Raw genomic sequence first — 25,254 nt, 5'->3', positions numbered from 1 at the left:
AAATCCCACTTCTACCTTGAGCATCTTTTTATTAACAAGCCTCAGTTCCACCTGTAAAATTATTTTCATGTATCAAATAAAATATATTTAAAAGACATAGCTGAATTGAGTATCTCCCAAATGCTACTGTATCATCACCTTTATCAGGAAGAGAAAAAGGAGAAATATTTTATACCACCTCCACAGACCATCTCTTAAGTCACCACCACCAGATAAAATCACTGACAGGCAATTATCAACATAAAAAAGGCAACCTTTCAAAAGTCTACTTGTAAGAACTCAAAACACCTTCCTGGAGAAACAAAGTTTTGAATGAGGGTAACAATATATAAAACATTAATTATCTTAAATTAAGTATAGAGCCCTGGAGCAATACAGAAGAGAAAACAAAGAAAAGTTTATTTTCTTCTCCCTGCAAAGAACCCTTGCCTTAGGCAAAAACTTTAAATTTCTGAAATTTTAGCTTCTCCATTTTGCCTTTTGCATTCCTACCCAGCAGACCTAGTATCTTTCCCAGGCATTATAGTCCTCACAATGCTATAATACTAAGCTCCTAATTGGAAACACTCCACTCAAACTGACCAACTTCTAATGTGCTCCTGATCTTAAGTCACCAACCTGCATCTCACCACAATCAAAACTTCCTGATATCACTAAGGTGTTAGAAGCAAAGAAATTGCATAGCATGATTCTGCTTAGTGGACATCTGGTTTTTATTACATTATTATTGCTTTTAAAAAGAACATTTGTAAAACAGTTTTTTTTTTTCTGAAACAAAATACAAAGCAGTAGTTGCCTTTAAAGACATGGGCTAAGAAATACTCACTGATCATTTTATATCTTACTTAATGTTTCCGTGTTTTTAACAAGTGACCATAAATTATCTAGGCCAAATTCTTTCATCTTCATATTTCCCTATATAAAAACCAGACTATCAAAAAGCATTAACATTTTATATAATGACTCACTTACAGTAACATCAGGAATCCCAAAATGAGAACTGGGAAGGGTGTAGAAGCCCTGGGTGAAATCTGAGTGTTCATAAACAATGAAATTCAGAGAATCTCAGAAGTATACAGGATATTAAAAATCACCTCCAGTCTTACAAGCCACTGGATTTTCATTCTCTTCTTCAATATCCCTGTATACAGCTAAACACCTCACAGCTTATCAAGACAAGCCAAAGCATCAAAATAGTCTATAGAGATAAGCCTCACTACCCAAATAAATGCACAAAAGTATACACCAAACTGAATAAGGAAGAGATGAAATCTACATGACACAACAAAAGTTTACATCTCTATTAATGCACACCAACCATAGTATTTGTCTTACAAAAGCAGAACTAGAACTTCTCTCTTCACTTTCTTTATCTCGTAAGACTTTCTAGGATACGTAATTCTTACTTAAGAGAAAGATGTTCTTGCTGAGAATAATGCATTGACATCAATCATCATGATAATAATTCATAAATAAATTCATAAATACTTAGGAAGCTTCTTTACAGCATTTTAATCAGTAAAACACCAGATCATTTCTTAACTATGAGTTCACTAGGCTTTGACTTAAACTCCGCATTCTTGCTTTCTGTTTCCAATAATTCCAAGTGATGGCCAGACTAACATTTGTTCTTCCACGTATTCACTACACAAGATCTGCTCAACAGAAATTCCCATAAAATGTGAACCTAGTAAAGAAATGAGTTACTATTAGAGCTATTATCTGCAAAATGAAATTATCCTTTAAGTCATTTTTAAAGACTTAAAAAAGTCATGAATACTTTTTAACAGACTATGTATTTTTTCCTATTGGCCTATTTATAACTTAGAATAATTTCTTCTCCTTTTGTCTTCATTCTGCTTAAAATTGGGGGAAATTCTACATCCAGTTCTAAGATTTATCTTATATTTAGGGTTAGTCACTTAAGTCACTCTCTTCCTTTTACTTCTTTCTTTTTAGCTTCTTTATTGTTTTTTTTTTTCAATTTATCTACTATGTTACCTATGAAGGAACTAATAAGTTAAATCTGGAAAACAGTTTGTCTCTGTAATTGACAATATCTAAGAAAATCATTCAAAGAATCTGCTTTGAGCTTACTTTCATTTCATTTTATTCTCACAAGCACCACATTATTAATATCTTCCAATGAATAAGGCTTATACTAATCCAAATGAATAAGGTTATTTACCCATGTCCCACAAGCATTAACTCTTAGAGCCAGAATTTGAACCCATTCAGTCTGACATTAAAGCCCTTATCTATGCCTAACCATATTGCTATCCTGCCTCTGTTCTGTAAAAAGGCAAATAAAAGTCTCCTGGTTGTGCCATTAAACAGAATAATAGGAGACAACAATTACTTCCCATTACTTCTCATTCTTAACACAAAGGCTCCTATTGGGAAAGTACAAGTTACTACTATATAGAACACAGGGAAAAGAGCTTGGTAATCTTTGATAAAATACAATGGAATTTTGCTAGAACTAGTGACAATAATGAAAAATATGCAAAATTATTTACCGTTTCAAGGATAAGAGGCCTTGCACAAGAAACAGATGAATACATTTATGGATCTAATTTTAAAACTAAAATCATTACTACAGAAATAAAGACTATTTTACAGAACCATATCATTATCAATAATCCTCAAGAAACTTAGTATATACAAGGGAAATGTAGGCACACCTACCAATGATAATATGGCTGTTTCAAGGTCTAATGTTATTTTCTGTATCAAATATTCTTTCCTTCTTTCATTTGTCTTTACCTGTCTCTCTCCTACTTTGCATGTTTAACTAAAGAGACATTCTGGTAAAATGCAAAAAGAATTGAACTAAAAAAATGAAACATTAAAAAAAAAAAAGGATCTGAAGACTTATACTCTTACTCTGGCTTCCATTATCCTGCCGGGCTTAGAGAACATATTAGTGGATAAAAAAGGAGGGGGAGGGTTAGGTTTAATAGTATTTACATCCAAGTGCATTCAATGGTATAAAATACTCTTTAATTGCAAGACCTTATTAATATGATTACAGATACAGAAATCTAGCACCACATGCATTTCAAACAACTCAACATACTGATTTTAGATGTAGCCTAAAAAGTCCATTTCCACTAACAACATTCATTTTTAGGGAATACTTTAATTCAACAAGACTATAAACACTTGGAAAATTATGAATAAATGTTCGTCACTTATTTGAATTAAAGTTGTTCAATTTAAATTTCTGATCCTCCAAATATATTGTCAAAGTATGATCTGAAAGAAGGCACAGTTATTCATCTTATGAAAAAGCAGGCCCTAAATAAAGTTCCAATAAAATAACCTATAATTGTGTTTATATTACATGAGTGATTTGCTGTTTCTCAAAAACTGCATGTAGGAAGTCAGTAATTCTCAAATGTGCAAAGTACTTCCATGTGCTTAACAAGAAGACTATCCAAAACAAACAATGCTTAGGAAATTTTTTATTATTTTTATTTTCCTGCCATCTGTTTTAGTCCTGTTTTTCCCCTTGGTCCCACTCACCTTCTTTCTTCCTGTTGCCTGCCTATCACTCATAACAACACTTCTAAAAGAATAAAGCAGCAGAATTAGATACCAAGTTGGGAACTTTAGTCCCAGATATTAGTTGCCAAAGATACAGTCCAGTGCTAAATATTTATGGACATAACTTCCTAAATAGGCTAATATACACCTCAATGCAAATACTAAATATACTCTAGTATCTTTTACCTAATCTTCAAGATTATCATTCAATATTCATCAAAGGGAAAGTATATTAAGATCATGTATCGTAAGGAAAGTTAATACCTTTTATTACTTATTTTTATACATGTGTTTTTTATCTATAAACATATAGAAAATTGGTATATATGAGTGTATGTATATAAATTTCATGAGGCAGGAGAAAACTCTGAAAGCAAAAGTATGTAATGCCACAATATGAAATAAAACAAAAACTACAATATTATGACTATTTCTTACTAGCAAAGATGCTTACATAGCCCCTCCTTAAACAGGTATTACTGAATTACAGAGCATGAAAATTTGAGAAAAAAAATGCAAACATACAAAGAAATAAGTTTAGGCTATAAGTATTTTTAAAACAAAATGAAAAACCTAAAGAATTTTCCTTTAAAACTTAACTCTTTATGCTAAAGCCCAAAAAAGGTGATAAAATCAGGGAAGTTGAACCCCTACTGGGCTCTATAAATGCAGAAAGACACAGAGAAAATCTTGAAAATAGTAAATGAAAAATGACTCTTCACACATCAGGGATTCCCCAATAAAATTAACAACTGACTTCTTATCATAAATCACAGAAGTCAGAATGTGGTGGGATGACATATTAAAAGAACTAAAAGAAAAATACTGTCAACCAAGAATTCTTTATCCAACTAAACTATCCAACAAATCAGAGGTAAAATAAAGGCATTCCAAGATAAACAAAGACTGAGTAATCTGTTGCTAGCAGACATGTACTACAAAAAATAATGATAGTACTAAAGATGTCCTTCAGGCTAAAAGGAAATAACAGCAGGCAGTAACTCAAATTCTCAAAAAGAAATAAATACTAAAAGGTAGTTACATAGGTAAATATAAAAGATTCGATAGAAACCTCTCTTCCTCTTTTCTTCTCTTAATTAAGTTTCAAAATAACTGGAAAAATGGTAAAACTGATTGGGCTTTTAACATATAAAATATAATATATATGACAATAATAGCACATAAGAGGAAAAAGAAATGAGGATAATTTGGATCAAAGATTTTATATTACTGGTATTTAATCAGTATTAATATGAAGTCATTTGTAACAAATTAAGATGCATATTGTAACCACTAAAAAAACCCTCAAAAATATACATAGTTAAAAAAAAGCAATTAAAATGTGTACCAGCAAAATGTCTATTTAACACAGAAGAAAAGAAGAAAAAAGGAAGGGAGGAACGAAAGGGACCATGAGACATATAGAAAACAAATATCAAAATGGCTGATATAAATCAAATCATATCTGTATTCACAATGACTGTAAATGGATTAAACACACCAATCAAAGGGCAAACTATGCAAACAATAACCATGAGCAACTAGTCTTAAAGACAAACTGTTACAGGAAACAAAAACATTTCATAATAACAAAAGTGCCAATTCATCAAAAAGCTATAGAAATTATAAACATTTATAAACCTAACAACAGAGCTCCAAAACATATGATATAAAAATGAACATAACTGAAGACAGAACTAGACAATTCAATAATAGTTAGAGATTTTGATACTCCACTCTCAATAACTGACCAGACAGGGATTTATAGCTTTAAATGTCCATTCTAGAAAAGAAGAAAGATCTCAAATAACTCAAGTGTCCACCTTAAGAAGCTGGGGGAAAAAAGAGCAAAGTATACCCAAAGGAAGAAGAAGGAAAGATATAATAAGTATTAGAATGAAAGTTAATAAAACAGAAATCAGAAAAACAACAGAAAAAAAATCAATAAAGCCAAGGTTGATTATTTGAAAAGATCAACAAAATTGCCACACTGTTAACTTCACTGACCAAAGGAGAAAAAGAGAAGACACAACTACCAAAATAAGAAATGAAAGAAGGGACATCCCTCTTGACAGAAATTCAACTTAGATGAAATTGCTCAATTCCTAGGAAGACTCAAATTATTGAAGGAAGGGAGGGAATGAAAGAGGAAGGGAGGGGAGAGAGAGAGGGAGGGAGGAAAAACAAAAGAAAATTAAAAGAGAAAGTCTAAATAGGCCTACACCAAGTAAAGAAGTTGAAAAGTACTTGGAAATTCTCCCATTAAGAAAAGCCAAAGCCAGATGATTTCACTGGTGAAATCTAGCAAACATTTAAAGAAGAAATAATACCAATTCTTTACCAACTCTTCCAGGAAACAGAAAAGAAGGGAATATTTCCCAGCTCACTCTATGAAGTCAATATTATCCTGATACTAAAGTCAAAATCATGGTATAGCATCAATGAAGTATTAAAAACATCATACTAAGTTAAGTAAGCTAGACTCAGAAAGACTACATATTGTATAATTCTATGTACAGAAAATGTGCAAAAAAAGAAGCAACTTTATAGGGATAGAAACCAGACAAGTGTTTGCCTGGGGCTGAGAGTTGGGGCAGGAACTGTAAGCTGTAACAGCAATTTTTCTGGGATGATGAAATATTCTAAAACTGTATTATGGTCGCATACTCTTTAATACAACCAAAAAGCATTAAGCAGTACACTTAATACAGGTGAATTTTAATGTATGAATTATACTTCAATAATACGTTTAAGAAGAAAACTGGCTCACTGAATAAATCAACAACCTCTAGCTAGTCTGGTCAAGATAAAAGAGAGAATACTGGGAATTTTAAAAGGATTATTACTCTAACATTAACAGCATTAAATGAATTTTGAGGGAATATTACAAACAACTATGTGTCAACAAATATGATAACTTAGATGAAATCCTCAAATTTCTTGAAAAATACAAGTTATCAAAAAAAGAGAACATCTAATAGTTTATATCTATTTTCAAAACTGAGTTTACCAAAGCCTACATACAAACAAAATTAGAGTACCAGATAGTTTCACTAGTAAACTCTATAAACATTTCTGGAAGAAATAACACCAATTTCCAACAAATTTTTCCAAATATAGAGTAGGAGACCCCACTTCCAAATGAGGCCAAATATTCTGACAAAACCATTCCAGGCATTACTGGTAAAAATGTTACCAGTACTACCCTGATAACCACAGACAAAGACAGCTAAAGGCAAAGAAAACTGTCGACCAATATTCCTCACAAATATAGAAACAAAAATTCTTAATAAAAATATTAGCAAATTAAAAACACATATATCATGATCATGTATGATCACTTAGGATTTATCATAGGAATGCAAAGTTAATCTAACATTTGAAAATTTAATTTACCACATTAACAATGTAATAAAGAAAAATCATATACAACAGATGTAAAAAGAAAACAAACTAACAAAATTCAAACCCACTCACAATTTTTTTAAAAAAAAATTTCAGTACACTAAAAATAAGAGGAACTTTTCTCAGTCTAACTGAAGGCATCCATGAAAATTCTACAGCTAATATGACACATAGTATTGAAAGACTAAATGATTTTCCTCTTAGGCAGGGAACAAGGCACTACAATATGGCAAGAAAAAAGAAATAAAAGGCAGAAAATAAGAAGTAAAACTGTCTCTACATGCAGATGACACAAACTGCCTTAAAAAAAAAAAACTAAAAGTAACTACTAAAAATAATAAGTAAAATGAGCCAGCACACAAGATACAAGACCAATATAAAAAGTATATACTAGGAGTAAGCAACAGGAAAAATAAAATTTGAAATAACTATTTCCTTGAAAACAATAATCCAAAAGCATAAAATGTTTAGGAACAAATTTGATAGTAAGTACAAGATCAATCACTAAAAACCATTAAACACTGCTGAGATAAGTTAAAGAGGCCCTGAATATAAGAAGAGGTAAGCAATGTTCATGGATTGGAAGACTCAACATTGTTAAGATTTCAGTTCTCCCCAAAGTCACCTATAGATTCAATAGATTCTAAAATCTCATGAAGTCTTTTTGTAAAAATTAGCAAATTTTGAAGTTCTGAAGAATATGCAGAAGGCAATCTTGAAAAAGAACAAAATTGGAAGAATTATACTTTGACTTCAAATAATGAACACCACACTGATGAACTGTGTAACAGGCCATGATATGTAGAAAGGGAACTCAAACAAAGCCTAGGAGTCACAGTGACTGAGATCAGACTTCAGGGCGGCCAGGGTGGCTATAATTTGTAGGGCAGATGACCAGAGGAAAAAATGCTGCACATAGAGAACTCTAAAGCAGGGGTCACAAACATTTTCTGTAAAAGGCAGATAAATTTTTTAGGCTTTGTAGGCTATATGATCTCTGTCAAAACTACTTAACTCTGCAACTAAAACATGAAAGCAGAGACAATACTTAAATGAATGAGCATGGCTATGTTCCAATAAAACTTTAGTTACAATAACAGGTGGTAGGTGGGACTTGGCCTGTGAGCTGTAATATGTCTACCTCTTCTCTAGAGATCTGCAGAGTGATGTCCTTAACTTTTGCCTGGGTTGATCTGCACATGAGAGTGTAAACTACTCAAGACCAAAAAAAAAACAACCTGAAAAGCAACAGGTTTGAAACCAATTCCCAAAGCTCACACAGGACCAGAATAGTTTATACTCTCAGTAAATAAGATAAAAAGGCTTCTCAATACATGGGCTATCCCAGGTAGAGTCCTCAAAATGGTATCATCTTGAAAGTAGAGCTAAATTAGCCTAACACTAAAGTCTGCTCTTGTAGCCTCTAATAATGCTCAAAAGCAATCCTTACAAGGATCTAACAGATGATAGGTAACTTAACTGAAACTCTAAACAAAGTCTGAAATGAAAAATCATAAATTACAGGTATTCAAAAACAAGGCAGAAATTTATGACCCATAAAAGAAGAAAAAAAAACTGTCAATAGAAGTAGACAGAGAAATGAGATATGAAATCAGCAAAAACATTAAAATAGCAATATGTCTACATATTCAAGAAGGTAGAGAAAAAACATGAACATAGGAGAAATGGAAGATGAAAAAAAGACCCAAACGTATTATGTAGAGATTTAAAACACATACTGCCTGAAATAAAAAATAAAACAAGTGGGGTAAACAGCAGATTAGACACCAGCAAAGTAAAGATCATGAACTTTAAGGTACAGCAATAGTAGATACCTAAGCACAAAGAAAATGAGACTAGAAAAATAATGAACAACACACTGATGAACTGTGTAACAATACGAAGCAGTATAACTTATACGTAACTGAAATACCAGAGGAAGGTTGGGGTAGGGGGAGAGAACAGAAAAATATATGAAGAAATAATAGCCAAAATTTTTCCAAATTTGGTGAAGGCAAATTTAAACCCAAATATACCAATAGTTATCTTAAAACAATAAATAAATGGGTTTAATGAAAAAGCAAGATCCAACTGTATATATACACTGTCTTTAAGAAAACAACTCATACCATAAAAACACTAATCAAAAAAAGCTGGAGTAGCTATATTATAATCAGAAAAAGTAACAGAAAAAAGAATGTTACCAGGAATAAAGAGAGCTATTTCATAATAATAAAGATGTTGAAGTATCAAAGGGATATAACAGTACTATATGTCTATGAAACTGAAAACAGAACTTGAAAATATATAATGCAAAATTTAATTCACAATTATACTGGGATATTTCAACTCTGCTCTCTTAGTAAGAAAGCAAAAAGAAAAAGAAAACTCAAAAAGGAAACAGAAGACTCAATATCAATTAACTTGACCTAATACATGTTCACAGAACACTGCCAGAGAGCAGAATACAAATTATTTCCAAGTTCACAAAAAACTTCACCAAGATAGACCATATTCTGGGCAAGAGAAAAAAAAATCTCAATACATCAAAAATATTTGAAATTATACTAAATACAATCTCCCACTACCATAGAATTAAACTAGACATCAGTGGCATAAAGTTATTTAGAAAATTTGAAAATACTTGGAAATTAAACACATTTCTAAATAACTCATGGGTCAAGCAAGAAATCAAAAACAAAATTACACAATAATTTGAACTAAATGAAAATGAAAACACATTCTGATGGCCACATGAATGCATCTCTTCAACTGCAAAAGCGAAATAAGAGTCCAGCTGCTGCACTCAGAAGTCCATCTCCACACCAGCACCAAGGCCATGGTTTCCACAGAATGCTTCTAGTCAATGACTCAGTGAGGCAGGAATACAAAGGCAGTTCCATACTTCGGAGTTGCAAGACTCTTCTGCCAGAAAACTTTGTCACAAGGACTCCCCAGTCGCCATGCCAAACTTTCCTTAGAAATATATACTCTAGTCTGAAACACTTCTACCCAAGCTTTCTTCTTTCTTCACCTGGGGTCAAATCCACATCACAGTCTGACGACTCTCTCAGCTTCTGACAGCGCCCGCCTCATTTTCTCTCCCAGACATTTTCCCTGATACATTTCTTGCACATTTAAGCCCATTAGCACTTTTGGTTACTGCTTCTTAAAGGACAGAAATTATCAAAACATGTCATAATGTCTGAGATGCAACTAAAGAAACGGTTTAAAAATTTTATGCCATTAAATGTCAATAATAAAAAACCAGAAAAGTCTTAAATCAATAATCTAAGCCTCTACCTTTATAAACTAGAAAATTGGAGCAATATGTCCCAATTAAGGAGACTGAAGGAAATAATAAAGAACAAATATTACTGGAATGGAAAGCAGAAAATCAATAGGAAAATAAATCAGTAAAATCAAAAACTGTTTTTTTTTTGACCAGATCAAGACAACTGATAAACCTCTAGCCAGACTGACAGAAAAAAAGTGAGAAGATTTTACCAATATTAGGAGCAAAAGAGGGAAAGGTAATAGAGATCCTGAAGAAATTTCCCAGCTCATGAAGAGATCATCTTTCATATGTTCACTAGTAAGTACAGTTCTTGATCACAGGAGCCAAGTTATGATATTTTGCTAGCCTACATTATCTTATTTAACTTATAATATAGTTGAAAGCCCTGGATACCCTTAAGAATATTTAACCCTCATAAACTCAACCTTCTGAGAGTTATGAATCTTATACTACCCTGAGACCAAAGTAGGAGTGGGGTAGCAATTCCAAGACTTCCAGGGTAGCATCTGGGAAAAGCTCTGATGGGGAAGAGCAGAAAAAAGGAGAAATGTGTTCTTAGCTCTATCATTTTCCCAGTGGATGCCAGGAGGAGATGCCAGAAGCATTCTCAGCAAAACTGGGATAGGCTTCTAGTGTGGAAAAATGTTAACAGGAGGCAGAACATTGACAGAATGTGAGCATGTTGTAAGTTATCCACCAATTGCATATACTTAAAAAAATTAAGAGATTATCCAAAAATAACCCTAGTTTTCAAACTTAGCCACAGCCCTAGAAGGTATGGTAAATTATATTCTAACAGAAAAAGAATACATGATAGAAATAAATTGGAAATGAACAAAATAACAAGCAAAATTACATGGGAATCACATAACAACAAAATGATCAACAAAAGGGAAACTTAATAGTATTTTCTACAAATATTATTAGAAGAATAGTAATACAAAAACTACAATTAACTCAAGATAATACTATTGGTGCAATGATAACAAAGGAAAAATAAATCTGCTTAGCTAAAAAATTAAAGTATCACACTGACACTACAGAAATTATTTGGGCATGCACATGTGCAGATGTAGCCTTGTAAGACTGCCAAACATTCGTGGCAGCCAGGCTTCTCAGGAAAATACTGAAATTGTAGTCCTAAGCAAACACACACATGCACACACACACACACACACGCACACACACACACAATGGATTCAATAGCATGTACAAATATCAATTTTAGTAACCTTTAACTTACTCAACAGATTACTAGTCAAAAGCTCTTACTGACACATGAATATGAATCTTAAGTATCTGGATTTCATACCATAACCTCTTTGGAACCAAAGAAAGAATATGCATTTCAAAATTAGTAAGTTCATCAGAAGAAAATTCCTAGCTGGGAACTACAGAATGAACTTTGCTAAATTCACCTCTTGCATTCTTTTGCTAACAATGCTCCCATAAACCGATTTTAAATATGCAACGCCTTCCTTCTTCCCTTCCATTTTTCTTAAAGTTTACTTTTCTTGAAGTTTAGTTCAAATTTTCCATACTCCACAGGATTTATTTAATTTGGACCCTCTGATAGAAAGCCTCACTATACTTAAAATCAATACCATATAGTAACTTAATACATTTAGTTTTCTCTTCCCACTTAGAAAATCAACTAAATGACAAGGATTATTCAGGCATAGAGAAGTAAAAAAATACTTGGAAGCTACCAGACTTGATTGGGTCTAAACCTCAGCTCTCCCACTTAACAGAATTATGAGTTTAAGAAACATCTGAGTCATTATGGTTCCTATAAAAGGTAATACCACTAGCAACCTCACAGGATATTTGTGAGGATTAAGTGAGACAGTGTTCAGAAATTGCTTTAATTACATCATCCTTCTTTTTCCCACTTGTAAAATTACCGTACTTTCAACACTAACAGCTAACACTGCCTTGCAAATATGATAGGTCCTTGATAAAATCATATTGTAATAGACTGACTAGTACCTAATAAAAATATCTGTAAGACTGAAAAATTTGTCTCACACTAAGCAATTCAGAATAGAATGTGTAGAACATGTTTCTAGAAATATGTTTGATAAATAATTTAATTTAAGCAGGAAACCATTATTTCCACATTCTAAACTAAGAATATTTCCACATTTTCAAATATCTAGAAAGTCCTACAGAATGGGACTAAAAAGGTCAAAGCTTCCCACTATTTATAGCATACTGATTTTAACCCATTCCCATTACAATTAAAGTAACCAATATAACTAACAACTCTCTGTCTTATATTTCTGCCTATGCTCATGCCCAGATATCAGACAACTTTCCTGGAATAAATTCAGCCCCTGCAATAAATTCTGTAGTCAGCAGTCTGAGCATTAACTATTTTCTCCTTCACCATGGCAAGGTATGGGAAAGAGTATGACATAAAGTTCATAGTGTATAATTAGTTATTTGTAAATTCCCCAACTATGGACACTAAATATTTCAGTTTCTTTATATATCCATAATATAACTGATATATTTTCTATAACACAGAAATATATAAAAAGGTTTCTAAAGGCATTTGGGGGGCCTATAAATAAAATATCTAGCAAAAAACTAACAGTATAAGATAAATATGAGTCACAAACCTGACCTGCAATCAAAACTCACTGATCTGATAAAGTTTTTCTTATATCTAAACACATGTATACTTAGAATAAACTTCGAATCTCATTCCTAAGAACTGAGTAAATTAAGGTTTAAAGAGGTTGAGATCTGCCCAAGGTCACACAACTAATAGGTATATAGTTAAAGGAGCCACAACTCAAGCCACTTATAATAATATAAGAACAACCTTTTTAAATAATTCTAAAATAATAAAATTCAAATTTATAATTTTAAATGAGTGGCCATTCATCTTATTAAAAGATTTATTTAGGTCACATTAAAGTACTCACCATAGGATTATCTTAAGTAATACGAACCTCTATTTCCATTAAAATATGACTGAATTAACCAAACTTCTATTTACTTACAAATAACTGCTCAGAGATATCTATGGTAAAAAAAATTAGAATATATAACTTTATTGAAATAACACAAAATAGCTGGAGACATGTAAATGCTAAGAGAAAGTAATCACCTCATACCTAGTTAATTATAAGGCTTAATGATGTATCTATTTGTTTCATAAATGCATAGTAAGAACTGATAAGACTATTTTTAATGTTAATTTGACTTACATTCAAAACACATTTATATATAAAAACATACAAATAGAACTCTGCTACTACTTGCATTTTCACATTACTTCTGTGGCTGCTACACTTTGATTTGCTACCAAAGTACAAATTATATATTAAAAATAGAATTAATAATATTTGGTCAAATTTTACTTTTTGTTTTTCAAGCAAAATGATAAAGCACTTAAGCTGTCTGGCACAAAGTTATGGCTTAAGAGGGCATAACTGACTACTTGTATAATCTTTATTTTCTTATTTCATGTATAATTGGATATTAATTTCTATAAACAAATGTTAACAAAAAGTTTAAACTTCAAATGAGTTCAGAATAATAAGCAATGCTTGATGAAAATAGCTAAATTCTATTTGTTGCAATCAGAAAAGCCAATTTGCATCACAAATGAGCTTCCTTCTGTTTACTCATAGATAATATAAAATAAATTTTTAAACATCAGGGTTTAAATACTCAAACAGCTTTCCCCTTTTGGCTACATTCCCTATACTGCTTTCCAATAATCAACCACAAAGGAGCAAAAGCTATATTTAAGAACAATTCTTAGGTTATCTTTGTGACTCAGTTTGTTTCCAGTTTGCATACAAAAGCACAGTAAAGAAGAGAATACTATCATATCTGAAGGAAGTACCAGATTCTCAGCCTTAGATTCTGGTTTCTAATTTTGCAACATGATTGAGGTGCTCTTCCTTGCTGACAAAAGACTAAGACTTAGTACTTAAATCTGTACATTTGCTGTATGGATATTTAACGATACAAACCAGTAACAAACGAGGAGGAAAAACTTTCTTTGAGGTCTGTTCACTAGCTCAACTAAGAATGATGTAATAATAGCAACCACGTCTATTCTTAAGGGGAAAATATTAATTAGAATTATTTGTAAAATAAAAAAGAATAGAGGTCCTAAACTTTTATTGTTGGAATCTGAACCACTTAGATTAAAATAACTAACACATGACTGAGAAACAAAGTTAAAACCCCTACTTTAGAAGTTCAAAAAGTTATCACCACAGAGAAGACAAAATATATACAAAATGAAGTTTCTCCTATTCATTCATGAAACAGTGATTAAGTGGAACTCTCTTAGATATTCAAGTCACAAATTATATATAAATAATTATTCTGAAATGCTACCCCAACACTTCCCTGCTTACAGAGAGTTTAATTCCTAGGAGATACAACTCAAAAACTTCAACCAGACATCTGTGAACATTCCTAACCAAAATACGCTGTCTCAATTCTATATATCTCAGTACATAATAATTAAATCCTCATTTCATACACATTATTTCATACTAATTTTTAACTCTTCGTATTTCTCTAGGTTTACTAAATAAATAAATCCTGTCTTCACAGTCACATGACAAAGGATTATTTCCAAAAACCTTAATTACATTTATATGTCTTCCTTGGACCCTCTCCAAGTTCAGCATATCTGACTTCTTTTGCTGTGTTTGACTTTCTTTACTTAGAGCAGATCAGGAAAAGAAAAGGTCATTGTGCTGGCTCCTGTCCCTTAGACTACCCAGTCGATACAATCAGTCTACTGTTAGAAGCAATAGTTCAAATCCTAGCTATCCTCAAAAGAAAGCACCTGAGGTAGAATTTCTAAGTTTTAGTTTTAAATGTTCTCATTAATTATATAATATGGTATAATAAGAAGAGTTTCAGTGTAGTCTTTTATATGTGATCTAACTTCTCTAAGACTCAGTTTTCACATCCAAAAAAAAAAAATAACATCCATTTCATAGGGATATAAAAACAAAAAATGACACCTCTTATTAAAAGAAACTATCACAGGTCACAAAGTCTTAAGCAATGTTGGCATCCTTGCCAATGTCTGTTAAATGAAATCAACCCCTGGTATATAGGTGCTCAATAAATGTTACTTTTCAACTTGCATTTTAGGATTAATTTTTCCAAAGAGTATAAAGACTCTTAACTTCATAAACATTTAGACTTTCACCTACATTATACGTCAGTCTCCACATTCAGTAATAAAATAAATCCACATAAAAACTTTGTCATTTTAAATTTTCACCTTGTCCTTGAACCAAATGCCAAATTTTGTTAAAATAATAAATAATTATAAGTATTCATCACACACTTAAGCTATTTGAATCTCAACATGCATTAAAGTAATTAGAACACCTACCTCACATCATACCAAAAAAACAAATAAAAAAAAAATTCCAGGTGGGCAATATAAAGTAAAACAATAAAGAACTCAAAAGACACTTTCTTGGAAAAAATAAGACATAGAGTGACAAAAGTTATTTACATTTGACTAATAAAAGGCTTAGATCCACAACATATAAAGAACTTCTATATAAGAGCAAGAGTCTTGAACAGGCATTTCACAACATAAGACAGCCAATGCTCAACTTCATTAGTCATCAGTGAAATAAAAGTACAGATTAAAATCACAGAACACTACTAAACACCCACCAGAATGGTGGCATTAAAAAAGAGAAAAAATTACGTGTTGGCATGAATGTGGAATAACAAGAACCCTGCTGGTGGAGGTGCAATTGCTAAAATCCACTCTGTAAGTCAATTCGGCAGCATCTCCTAAAATAAGCATACATATTCACTATGACTAGTAACTCTACTTTTAGGTAAATAGCCACCAAAAAATGTTTGTACATGCGTACCAGGAAACATACATAAAATGGAACATCATGCAGCAATGAAAATGAAAAAACCTAAAGTTACATTAAAAAGCATGGATAAATCTCACAAATATAAGATGGATAGGCAAAACATTAATCAGGTGAAGGCATACATACTTAGATGTTAAAACTTATTTAAAAGAACAAGAAGGGACTGCCATAGAAGACAGAAGAATAACTACTTCTGGGAAAAGAAATGGGGTACTGGCCAGGTATGAGAAGTCATGAGGAGGACTTCTAGAGCATTAAGAATATTTTTTTCTTTTATCTGTATGATGATTACACAGATATTCACTTTGTGATAATTTACTTTTGTGTATATATGTGACATTTCACAAAACAAAAGGCTATAAGAGAGGGAGGAAGGGGAGAAGTAAGAAAAGAAATAATAAGGTCACAACAGTATCTGGAAAAATATCTAATGTATTAAGTGAAACGCTAGGGTTAAATGAAATACTGATGGCAAATAAGCATATGAAAAGATGCTCAACATCACCAGTTATCAGGGAAATGTAAATTAAAACCATAATGAGATACCATTATATACCTGTTCAGATGCCTAAAATGATAAAATTCATAACACAGAATAATAATACTATGTGCTGACAAGGATGCAGAGCAACTGAAACACTCACCCAATGTTGGTAGGAATGCAAACCGGTGCAGACACTTTGAAAAACAGTTTGGCAGTTTCATACAAAGCTAAACATACCCTTACCATATATAAATCATCAACCTCATTCTTAGCAGTATTTACCCAGGAGAAATGAAAATTTATGTACACACACAACTGTATGCAAATGCTGATAGCAGCTTTATTCTTAATGATTAAAAAAGGAAACAACCCAAACGTCCTTCAGTTGATGAATGGATAAAGAAACTGGCACACTCCCACAATGGTATCATTACTCAACAAAAAGGAACAACTATTGACACATGCAACAACACGGGTGATCTCAGATGCATGTTGCTAAGTTAACAAAGCTAGACCTAAAAGGCTACACATCATATGATTCCATTTATATGACATTCTGGAAAAGCCATAACAACAGGGACAAAGATCAGATCACTAGCTGCTAGGGGGTTGCAGGTGCAGGGTTGACTATGGAAGAGTAACACAAGAGAAGTTTGAGGAACGATGGAAATGCTCTACACTATGATTGTGGTGGTCGATACACAATTCTACGTTTTTCAAGACCCTATGCATCACAAAGAATGACCTTTACCATATGTAAATTAAAAATAAATTTTTAAAAACTTTAAAACAAAATACTATGGTGGCAGCAATACCACAGATTTACAGAATATCAAGATATCAAATTTATCATAAAATTTCCTCAAATTCAAGCATCCTAAAAATATGTATTACTCAATTACACAGTGTAAAGAGATTATAATGTAATTCACTTAGATATTAAACCATAATGACAACAAAGATTATTACTGGTAAAATTACAGTTGAACTCGGGTTAGCATTTTATATACATATTTTAATCCTCCGAATGATCATGTAAAGTTAAAATTATTATATCAACTCTACCAATGAGAAAACAAACTCAGAAAAATAAAGTAAGATTTTACCCACTGACACACATTTAGTAAGTGGTGAAGCTAGGGTTTAATCCCATTGTATCTGAGTCTTTCCAAGACCATTTCTTTCCTCTACACTATATTGTCTCTTAGTTCAAATGCTTTAGTAACTCCTTAATGAGTAGTATTTTCCTTTATTTTATTTAGAGATGAGTCCATATTTCCTACATTTTAAGTTTAAAATTGATCATGAATATTTTACATTATTCAGGTACCCACACAACCATAATCATATGAAACAAACTTAAAATATACAACTTCTGTCATCAAGATGTTTATAATCTAATAGCTAGCACAGATATGACAAAGTAAGCAATTTTAAAACTCAAAAACAATAGTTGAATAGTAGAGGCATGGGTAGTGTGAGTACCTCATAATAAGAAAGTAATTCTAATTGCTTCCTCTCATCCCTTATATCACAACTGTCATTCATTTTACTTATATTAAGCATATGTATGTGTAAGTATATATTGCATACATATATCCAAACACATAAGCAAATAAAATCAAATACAGTGTTACTATCAACTTCAACTGTTATCTATTAGACAAATTAAGAATAAGAAAAATGAAAGTTTTATTTTATATTCATTCATTTCTTCTCCAACGTACTTCCTTTGATGTTTGAGTTTCTGACCTGTATCATGTACCTTGTCTCTAAAGAACTTCTTTTACCACATTCTGCAAAAATGGTGTACTGGCAAAAAATATCTCAGTTGTTGTCTGATAATCTTTATTTCTCCTTCACTTTTAAAGGATAATTTTGCAGAGTACGTTATTCTAGGCTGGTGGCTTTTTTCTCTCAACAGCTTAAATATTTCACTCCACTCTCTTCTTGCTTGCATGGTTTCTGAGAAGCCAGATTTAACTCTTATCTTTGCTCCTCTGTAAGTGAGGTATTTTCCCCTCTCTGGCTTCCTTAGGATTTTTTCTTTATCTTCAATTTTCTGTAGTTTGAATGTAATATACCTAGGTATAGTTTTGGGGGGTGGGGGGGCAGGCTGGTATTTATCCTACTTGGTGTTCTCTAAGCTCCATGGATCTTTCGTTTGGTATCTAATGGTGATTTGGGGAAATTCTCAGTCATTATTGTTTCAAATATTTCTTCCGTTCCTTTCTCTCTTCTTCTGGTATTGCCATTATATTTATGTTACATTTTTTGTAGTCAACCCACAGACCTTAGATATTCTGCTCTGTTTTGTTTTGTTTTATTTTGTTTTTCAGTCTTCTTCTCTTTGGTTTTCAGTTTTCAAAGATTCTATTGAGATATCTTCTTGTTCAAACTCTTTCCTCAAGCATGTCCAGTCTACTAATAAGATCTTCAAAAGCATTCTTCATTTTTGTTATAGTGTTTTATTCTCTAGCATTTCTTTTTGGTTCTTTCTTAGAATTTCCATCTGTCTGCTTACATTGCCCACCTGTTCTTGCATGTTGTCTACTTTATCCATTAGTACTCATATCACATAAATCACAATTGTTTTAAACTCCCAGTCTGATAATTCCAACATCTTGCCATATCTAAGCCTGCTTCTGATGCTTGCTCTGTCTCTTCCAACTGTATTTTCTACCTTTTAGTATATCTTAGAATGTTTTTCTTTTGATAGCCAGCCACGATGCACTGGGTAAAAGGAACTACTGTAAACAGGCCTTTAGTAATGTGATAGTAGGGTGTAGGGAGTGGCAGAACAATTTGTAGCCCTATAATTAGGCCTCAGTCTCTTAGAAAGCCTGTGCTTCTGGACTGTGAACTTCACACATACCCCTCAGTCCATCTCCCTCCCCACAGGTGGGTCAGGATGGCTAGAGTGGGCTGAAGTTGTGCATTTCCCTTCTCCAACATGGAAGACTTGAGGAGCTATAGTTGGATACTTCCCTTCACCCATGTCAGTTAGGCTCTGATAAAACTGCAGCAGGTTAGGCTCTGGTGAAACAGTTTATCCTAAGGGCAAGCCTTGTTAGGAAGAACAGAATGTTCTGGCATATTTCAGAATGGTTCCTTTTCCCATTCTTCTGCCAAAAGCATGAGGAGATTTTTCTAATATTCACTAAGAGAACCTGGTAGAGACACAACAGGTAAAACACAAAAGTGTGGGGCCTCTGATGACTCGTTTCCCCTGGAGTTTCTAACTCTGAGTTGTCCACACCGAGCCTTCAAAAATTTGTCAATCAATTCAGGTGTCCCTACACCAGCACTGGTTCCCAGCAAGGCTGCTGCTCTGGTAAGCTGTGATTCACTGCATTCTCGGTTGGCCTCTCCAATTTTAAGTGCAGTGGTTTGTTTTGTGATCTCTCTTCACTTACAAATCTAAGAGAAGTTGTTGATTTTTCAGTGTGTTCAGGTTTATACTTGTCAGGATGAAGTGGCAACGTCTAAGCATCTTACATGCCATACCAGAAACCAGAAGTCTGCATTTTCTCTTAAGAAATGTTTTACTATACTTCAAGCTTAAAAATGTATGTAGAATAAGAAAACACATAGAAACCCAGTATCATACAGGAAACTATGTTGCATAGTTTGAAAATTATTTATTCCTTTTCACTTTTCTCTTATACTGCACATATTTATATTTCCAGACATCCAGCCTATATCAGACACTGTTCTTAAATATCTGAACCTTTCAGTTTATCTGTAGAAATCAATGTAAAACTATAAAGTGTAATCTTTGACATGTATCTTCCAAACAAGTGATTAAAATACAGCTTACCATTTTGATGCCTGTGGAAAACGTCACTGGTTTTACAGGTTTAGGTTTCTCAAGTTGCATTTCCAATTGGGTAGATCTATCTTTATGCTGAGCCAAAAGCAGAGCAACAGGGAGATCAGAGCTCTCCTGTAAGAAAAGTTAAAGTGCAACATGAAAGTTGAAAAAGAAAAAACTAAAGAGCAAAAAGTCCTTTATTTTAAAGTATGCCTTTCCATAAGCATTCTATGTTAACCTAAATATTCATTTTATGGAGAACACTTTACAAAATATTTTAACATTCCATAATAAGAAAAGGCTGTTTTAGACTCATAAATCAAAATAACCTACAAAAAAGGATTTTTATAAAATCCACATTAAAGACAATGTAATAGGGTCTTATTTCATCTAGCAAAGCCAACCAAATTTATTAAAATAAAAAAATTAGAAGCTAATCACAAAAAGAGTAGTACAAAGTACTATAACTTAGATCAGATGTTTATCTAAGACATTCTTTTTACCAGTGAATTCAGGCCAGTTTGAAATTGCTTCCCATTAGACTTCACCTGAGGCCGTTTGGAAATGATCCTTGTTCTGTTTTGCACAATGCAATGATTGTTAAATACAACCAAAAGTATATTTATTTTCTCTTTTATTGAGTTATCTTTATAAATTAAGTCTAAATTTTTTAATTAACAAAATAATAGTAAACACTTTTAATTTCTTATACTGATATTAAATCAGAGCCTCTACACAAATCTGCACACACACATATTAACAACACAAGCAAATTACTAATTCTTATATGTAAACTGTTATTTATCCTGTTTAACATGAAGTCTTCTTGTTTAAAGTGCTGCAGAGCTAAGACCTAAACTAAATGAATCCAGACATTTTCCTTTCTGAGTTGTTAGTTAAATAAGAACACAGAAACACATGCAGAGGGAAATCAGGAAGGAAGGAGATCATACACACACATACACAGACACACACTACTTTCTACATCATTATAAACAAAAATGAAGGCACAAACACATTTCTATCTCCTATATCAACATTACCTATGAAAACATAAGTCTTCAAGTGGCCTACAAATTTTTAAAATACTACCTACCTAGAATTTAATCCTGAAAAAACTATATTAACATTTCTTAGTATGAAAGATACAGCAGTCTAACTTTCTTGCCAAATTTAACAACTCAATATTTTTAGACATAAATACGGCTAATTAATATATTTAACATACTGTTTAAAGTTATATATAGTATAGAAGAAATTCAAATAACACAACATTTATTTCAATGGCACTATCCTAGAATAAATTTGTACCTAAAGAGTTTGTAACAGAAGTGCTTTGCAAGAGCAAATGCTACAAATATTAAAACTTTTTAAATTAAATGGAAAAACATAAATTTTATTTACAAAATAGAACTTTATTACAGAGCAAAATCCTTGTAATCTGGCTTTAGCAATAATGAATGAATTAAATATACTATGAGAATATGCTTGAATACCTTTCATATTCTACAACAAAGCATTAGTAATGCATTAGTAATAGTATTGTGAATTTCTGCAGCTATTCTAGATTTCCATTAGGAATTTTATAATAAAATGTAAAATTAAAAGAAATTTAAATGGGCTGTGGCCCCAGATATCTTTTAAAATCTTACTATCTTTTCATATATAAAAACTAACAAAAGAAAAATTAATTTCCTTGACTAAAAAGTTAAATCACTGCTTCCTAACTTATACTCTAAGTGCATTCAAATTCCATACTTGGTATTTACTCTAAAAAGTAAATGTTCTTGTGTAAAAGTAAGACAATATGTGTACTTCAAAAAAGTTGCTAATCAGTACTTTGGCCTGTTTTAATCCTGGTTTTACTTTCACATAAAAGGACTAGAATATTAAAATGTCTTGGTAAAACAGTTGAAATTTTTAAAAAATAAACATTTGAGAAATCTAAAACTAATTTTGATACTATTTAACTTCAAATCTGCTTTACTGCGTTTTAGCACTCAAAATTTGGAGGCTGAAAATCTTTGTAAATGTTGAAGTAGAAATAAGCAGGAGCTCTAACAATAACAAAAAGATAAATCTAAAGAGTAAAATAAACTATGGGAAACATACATGCTCTCAAGAATACATAAAATGCAGATTCAGCCTTCCAAGTTACTTCATTCTTCTTAGCTTTTCATTTTTACCTTGAAAGTTTCTGTAACCTATATTAACTGCCCTAAGGTACAGTTTAATATTTAAAGAAATTTTAATAAGACTGCCCGTAATACTCATTAAAAGCTTTATAATGACCATTTTTAAAAGATTATTTAACTGACTTTAAGCAAGCCATCTGGCAAATAATATTCTAATAAAAATCAGCTACTGCATTTGACAATATCAGCCCTAAACAAAATTTAAGACATAAGCTGAAGAGAATTTTCAAACAGGAATATTAAAAGATTTAATAAGTCAGTTTAAAAATCTCTTCCCAAACTGTTAAAAAATAAAATAACCTGACTTTACAGTTAGGATTAAATAAATAGACTTGTTAGACAACATTATATTACATGCTAAGGCATAACATTAGGCTTAGCATTCAGTATAATGTACAGTATAATATAATGCCAATGCTTTTTAAAAGGTTAAAAAGTGACTTTCAGCACAAGGACCAAAAACAGGAAAAAAAATTCTAATAAATAGTACTTGTTCCCTAAATTAAATCTAGAGAGTAATTCCAAAATTTAAGCTTCTGTTCATATTTACAAATGCCAATGCAATCTTTCTTTATAAAATCTAGCACACGAACATACATAGAAAAAGAAATACAGTGTATTCTTTTACTTACTTAATAAGGATTCAGGAGGATAAAAAGAAATTTAATGAATTCCTTCAACTAGCCAATAAGCGCAAAATGTATGTTAACATTTTAACAAAAAATTTTTTTAATAAATATCAAAAAATTTAAGTAACAAAGAATCTTTAAAAATAAATTTGAAAATGAAAACCAGAAATTCAAATTGAATTGGTATTTTAAACCAATCTGTTGTAATTAATTGTCCTAATGAATACAGTAAATTGCTAAGGATTATTTAACCACCATGTTACATGATCTAAACAATGAAGAAAGTATGCACAGTAATGACTTGCAGGTGAAGAAAACAGGAAGGGGGTTGGGTTCTTACAAAAACCAATATTAACTCCAGATTATACACAATGTACAACATGAGCAGTTGCAGCTCAATTGCCAATAGTAGCTCAATGAGGCAGCAAAACTTAGTACTAAAAGACTAAAGACTTTTAAGAATATGTAAGAATAATTGCTATGCAAAGCTAGCTAATCTCAAAAACTAAAAACTATTTAGATTGAACATTTTTAAAAGGTTAAAGTGTATTTTCATCTTATATCTAAGTTCTATATTTGGAATTAACTCAATTAATTGTATAGAGGAGAGCATTACTAAAGAAAACTGTGCTCCTCTTGGTGTAAAATGATGAGAAAAAGAATCCTTCAAAAAAATAATTGTAACATGGATCTTTACTAATTCATTCTTTAAAATTTTTAACTTCTCAGAAACTACATGCCTACAAAAAAATGTAAAACACGGCATATGTCACTTCAACTGTTAAAGCCACACCTGCCACTTAATAGTGCCAAGAAAAATAAATGGAAGTCACTAAGGTAAAACACATATTCTAGTTTAAATGTTGCTGTCCTCATTTTTAGAACCAAATTTACATTCCCCTCATACACAGTAGATAGGCTTATGATAAGCATTTTCTGTCTAAGTCTCACTAATGCCCTTACCCTTACTTTTCTTTTACTTTCTCACCTACTTCTAATTTAAGTAATCTTGCTCTCTTTTTATTCCTTGTTATCTAGCTTAATTGCTTTTAGGGCAAAAGTACAGTTGAAAAAATATACATGTACACCTTTACCTGATCACAGAATAACAAACAGCATAGCAACTAGTAGATCAAGGAGTTAAGTATGTTAACACCTCATGGAAATTAATTATGTGGCCAGAAAGGGAAAAGGAAGAATGCAAAAAGTCTTTACTAGAAAGGACAATTTTCTAGTTGTGATTTCACAATAGCACACTGGTTTATAAGCATCAAATAATATATTCTCAAATCTATGAAACACTTTCAAAAATCTTAGTTATTATTACTGCTATTATCTACCAATGTTGGCTACTTGAGGAGCTTAATAGCTGGAAAACACCAATAACTTGCAAAACATTACCATTTCTTTCATATGTATTCTTTTTCATGAAAAAATGAAATATAGTTCTCATGGAGTAACCAGAATCACTATAAACTTCAGCATGAAGCCAAAACACTTGAAAACTAGTTAGTTATTAGAAAACCAGTGTTAATCAGGTAGAAAATGCTCTGAAAATGTGTTTTAGTCAGTAAGCTTAGAAACAATCAATTAATAGTAAACTGACATGTTAGTTTTAACACTCTCTCATCTGAAAATAATGTGGATATTGACAAATCCTTGTAAAAAGTAAAGGAAAAGACGATGAATATACCAGTACAAACTACAGAAATGTCATTTAAATAGCATTACCCAACATAAGAGGAAAGATAAACCCTGAAGACAAATGATTTTTAATCACAATTAACATTAATACATACCAGTTCATCTAAAAAAGCCTGCTTATTCTTCCTTTTTAGAATCTGCTGCCGTTGTTCTTCTTTTTGTATAAATAGTCTTCTTTGTTCATTTTCCTGTCGTTCTACCTCTAAAGCTTCTTCCAATTCCTCCTGCTCTCGAGTCTAAAACAGAAACGTGTACATATGCCATGGAATAAATTTAGTAACC

At 31.9% G+C, this 25,254-nt stretch overlaps 1 protein-coding gene across 1 annotated transcript in view; it reads right to left on the bottom strand.

Moving 5' to 3' along the window:
* MNAT1 (MNAT1 component of CDK activating kinase) overlaps nt 1-25,254 on the bottom strand; it is a 171,548-nt gene that overhangs the window by 90,327 nt on the left and 55,967 nt on the right. The window contains exons 5-6 of the mRNA XM_006216553.3: nt 25,068-25,208; nt 20,451-20,576 (exon numbers count right to left, since the gene is read on the bottom strand). Of these exons, the coding sequence (XP_006216615.1) occupies nt 20,451-20,576; nt 25,068-25,208 (267 nt within the window). The remainder of the gene's footprint in view (nt 1-20,450; nt 20,577-25,067; nt 25,209-25,254) is intronic.

The sequence above is a fragment of the Vicugna pacos genome, chromosome 6, assembly GCF_048564905.1.
Source record: "Vicugna pacos chromosome 6, VicPac4, whole genome shotgun sequence".
Taxonomy (NCBI): Eukaryota; Metazoa; Chordata; class Mammalia; order Artiodactyla; family Camelidae; genus Vicugna; species Vicugna pacos.
Note: the sequence above shows the minus strand (reverse complement) of the source record. Positions and strands in the feature narration are given on the sequence as shown.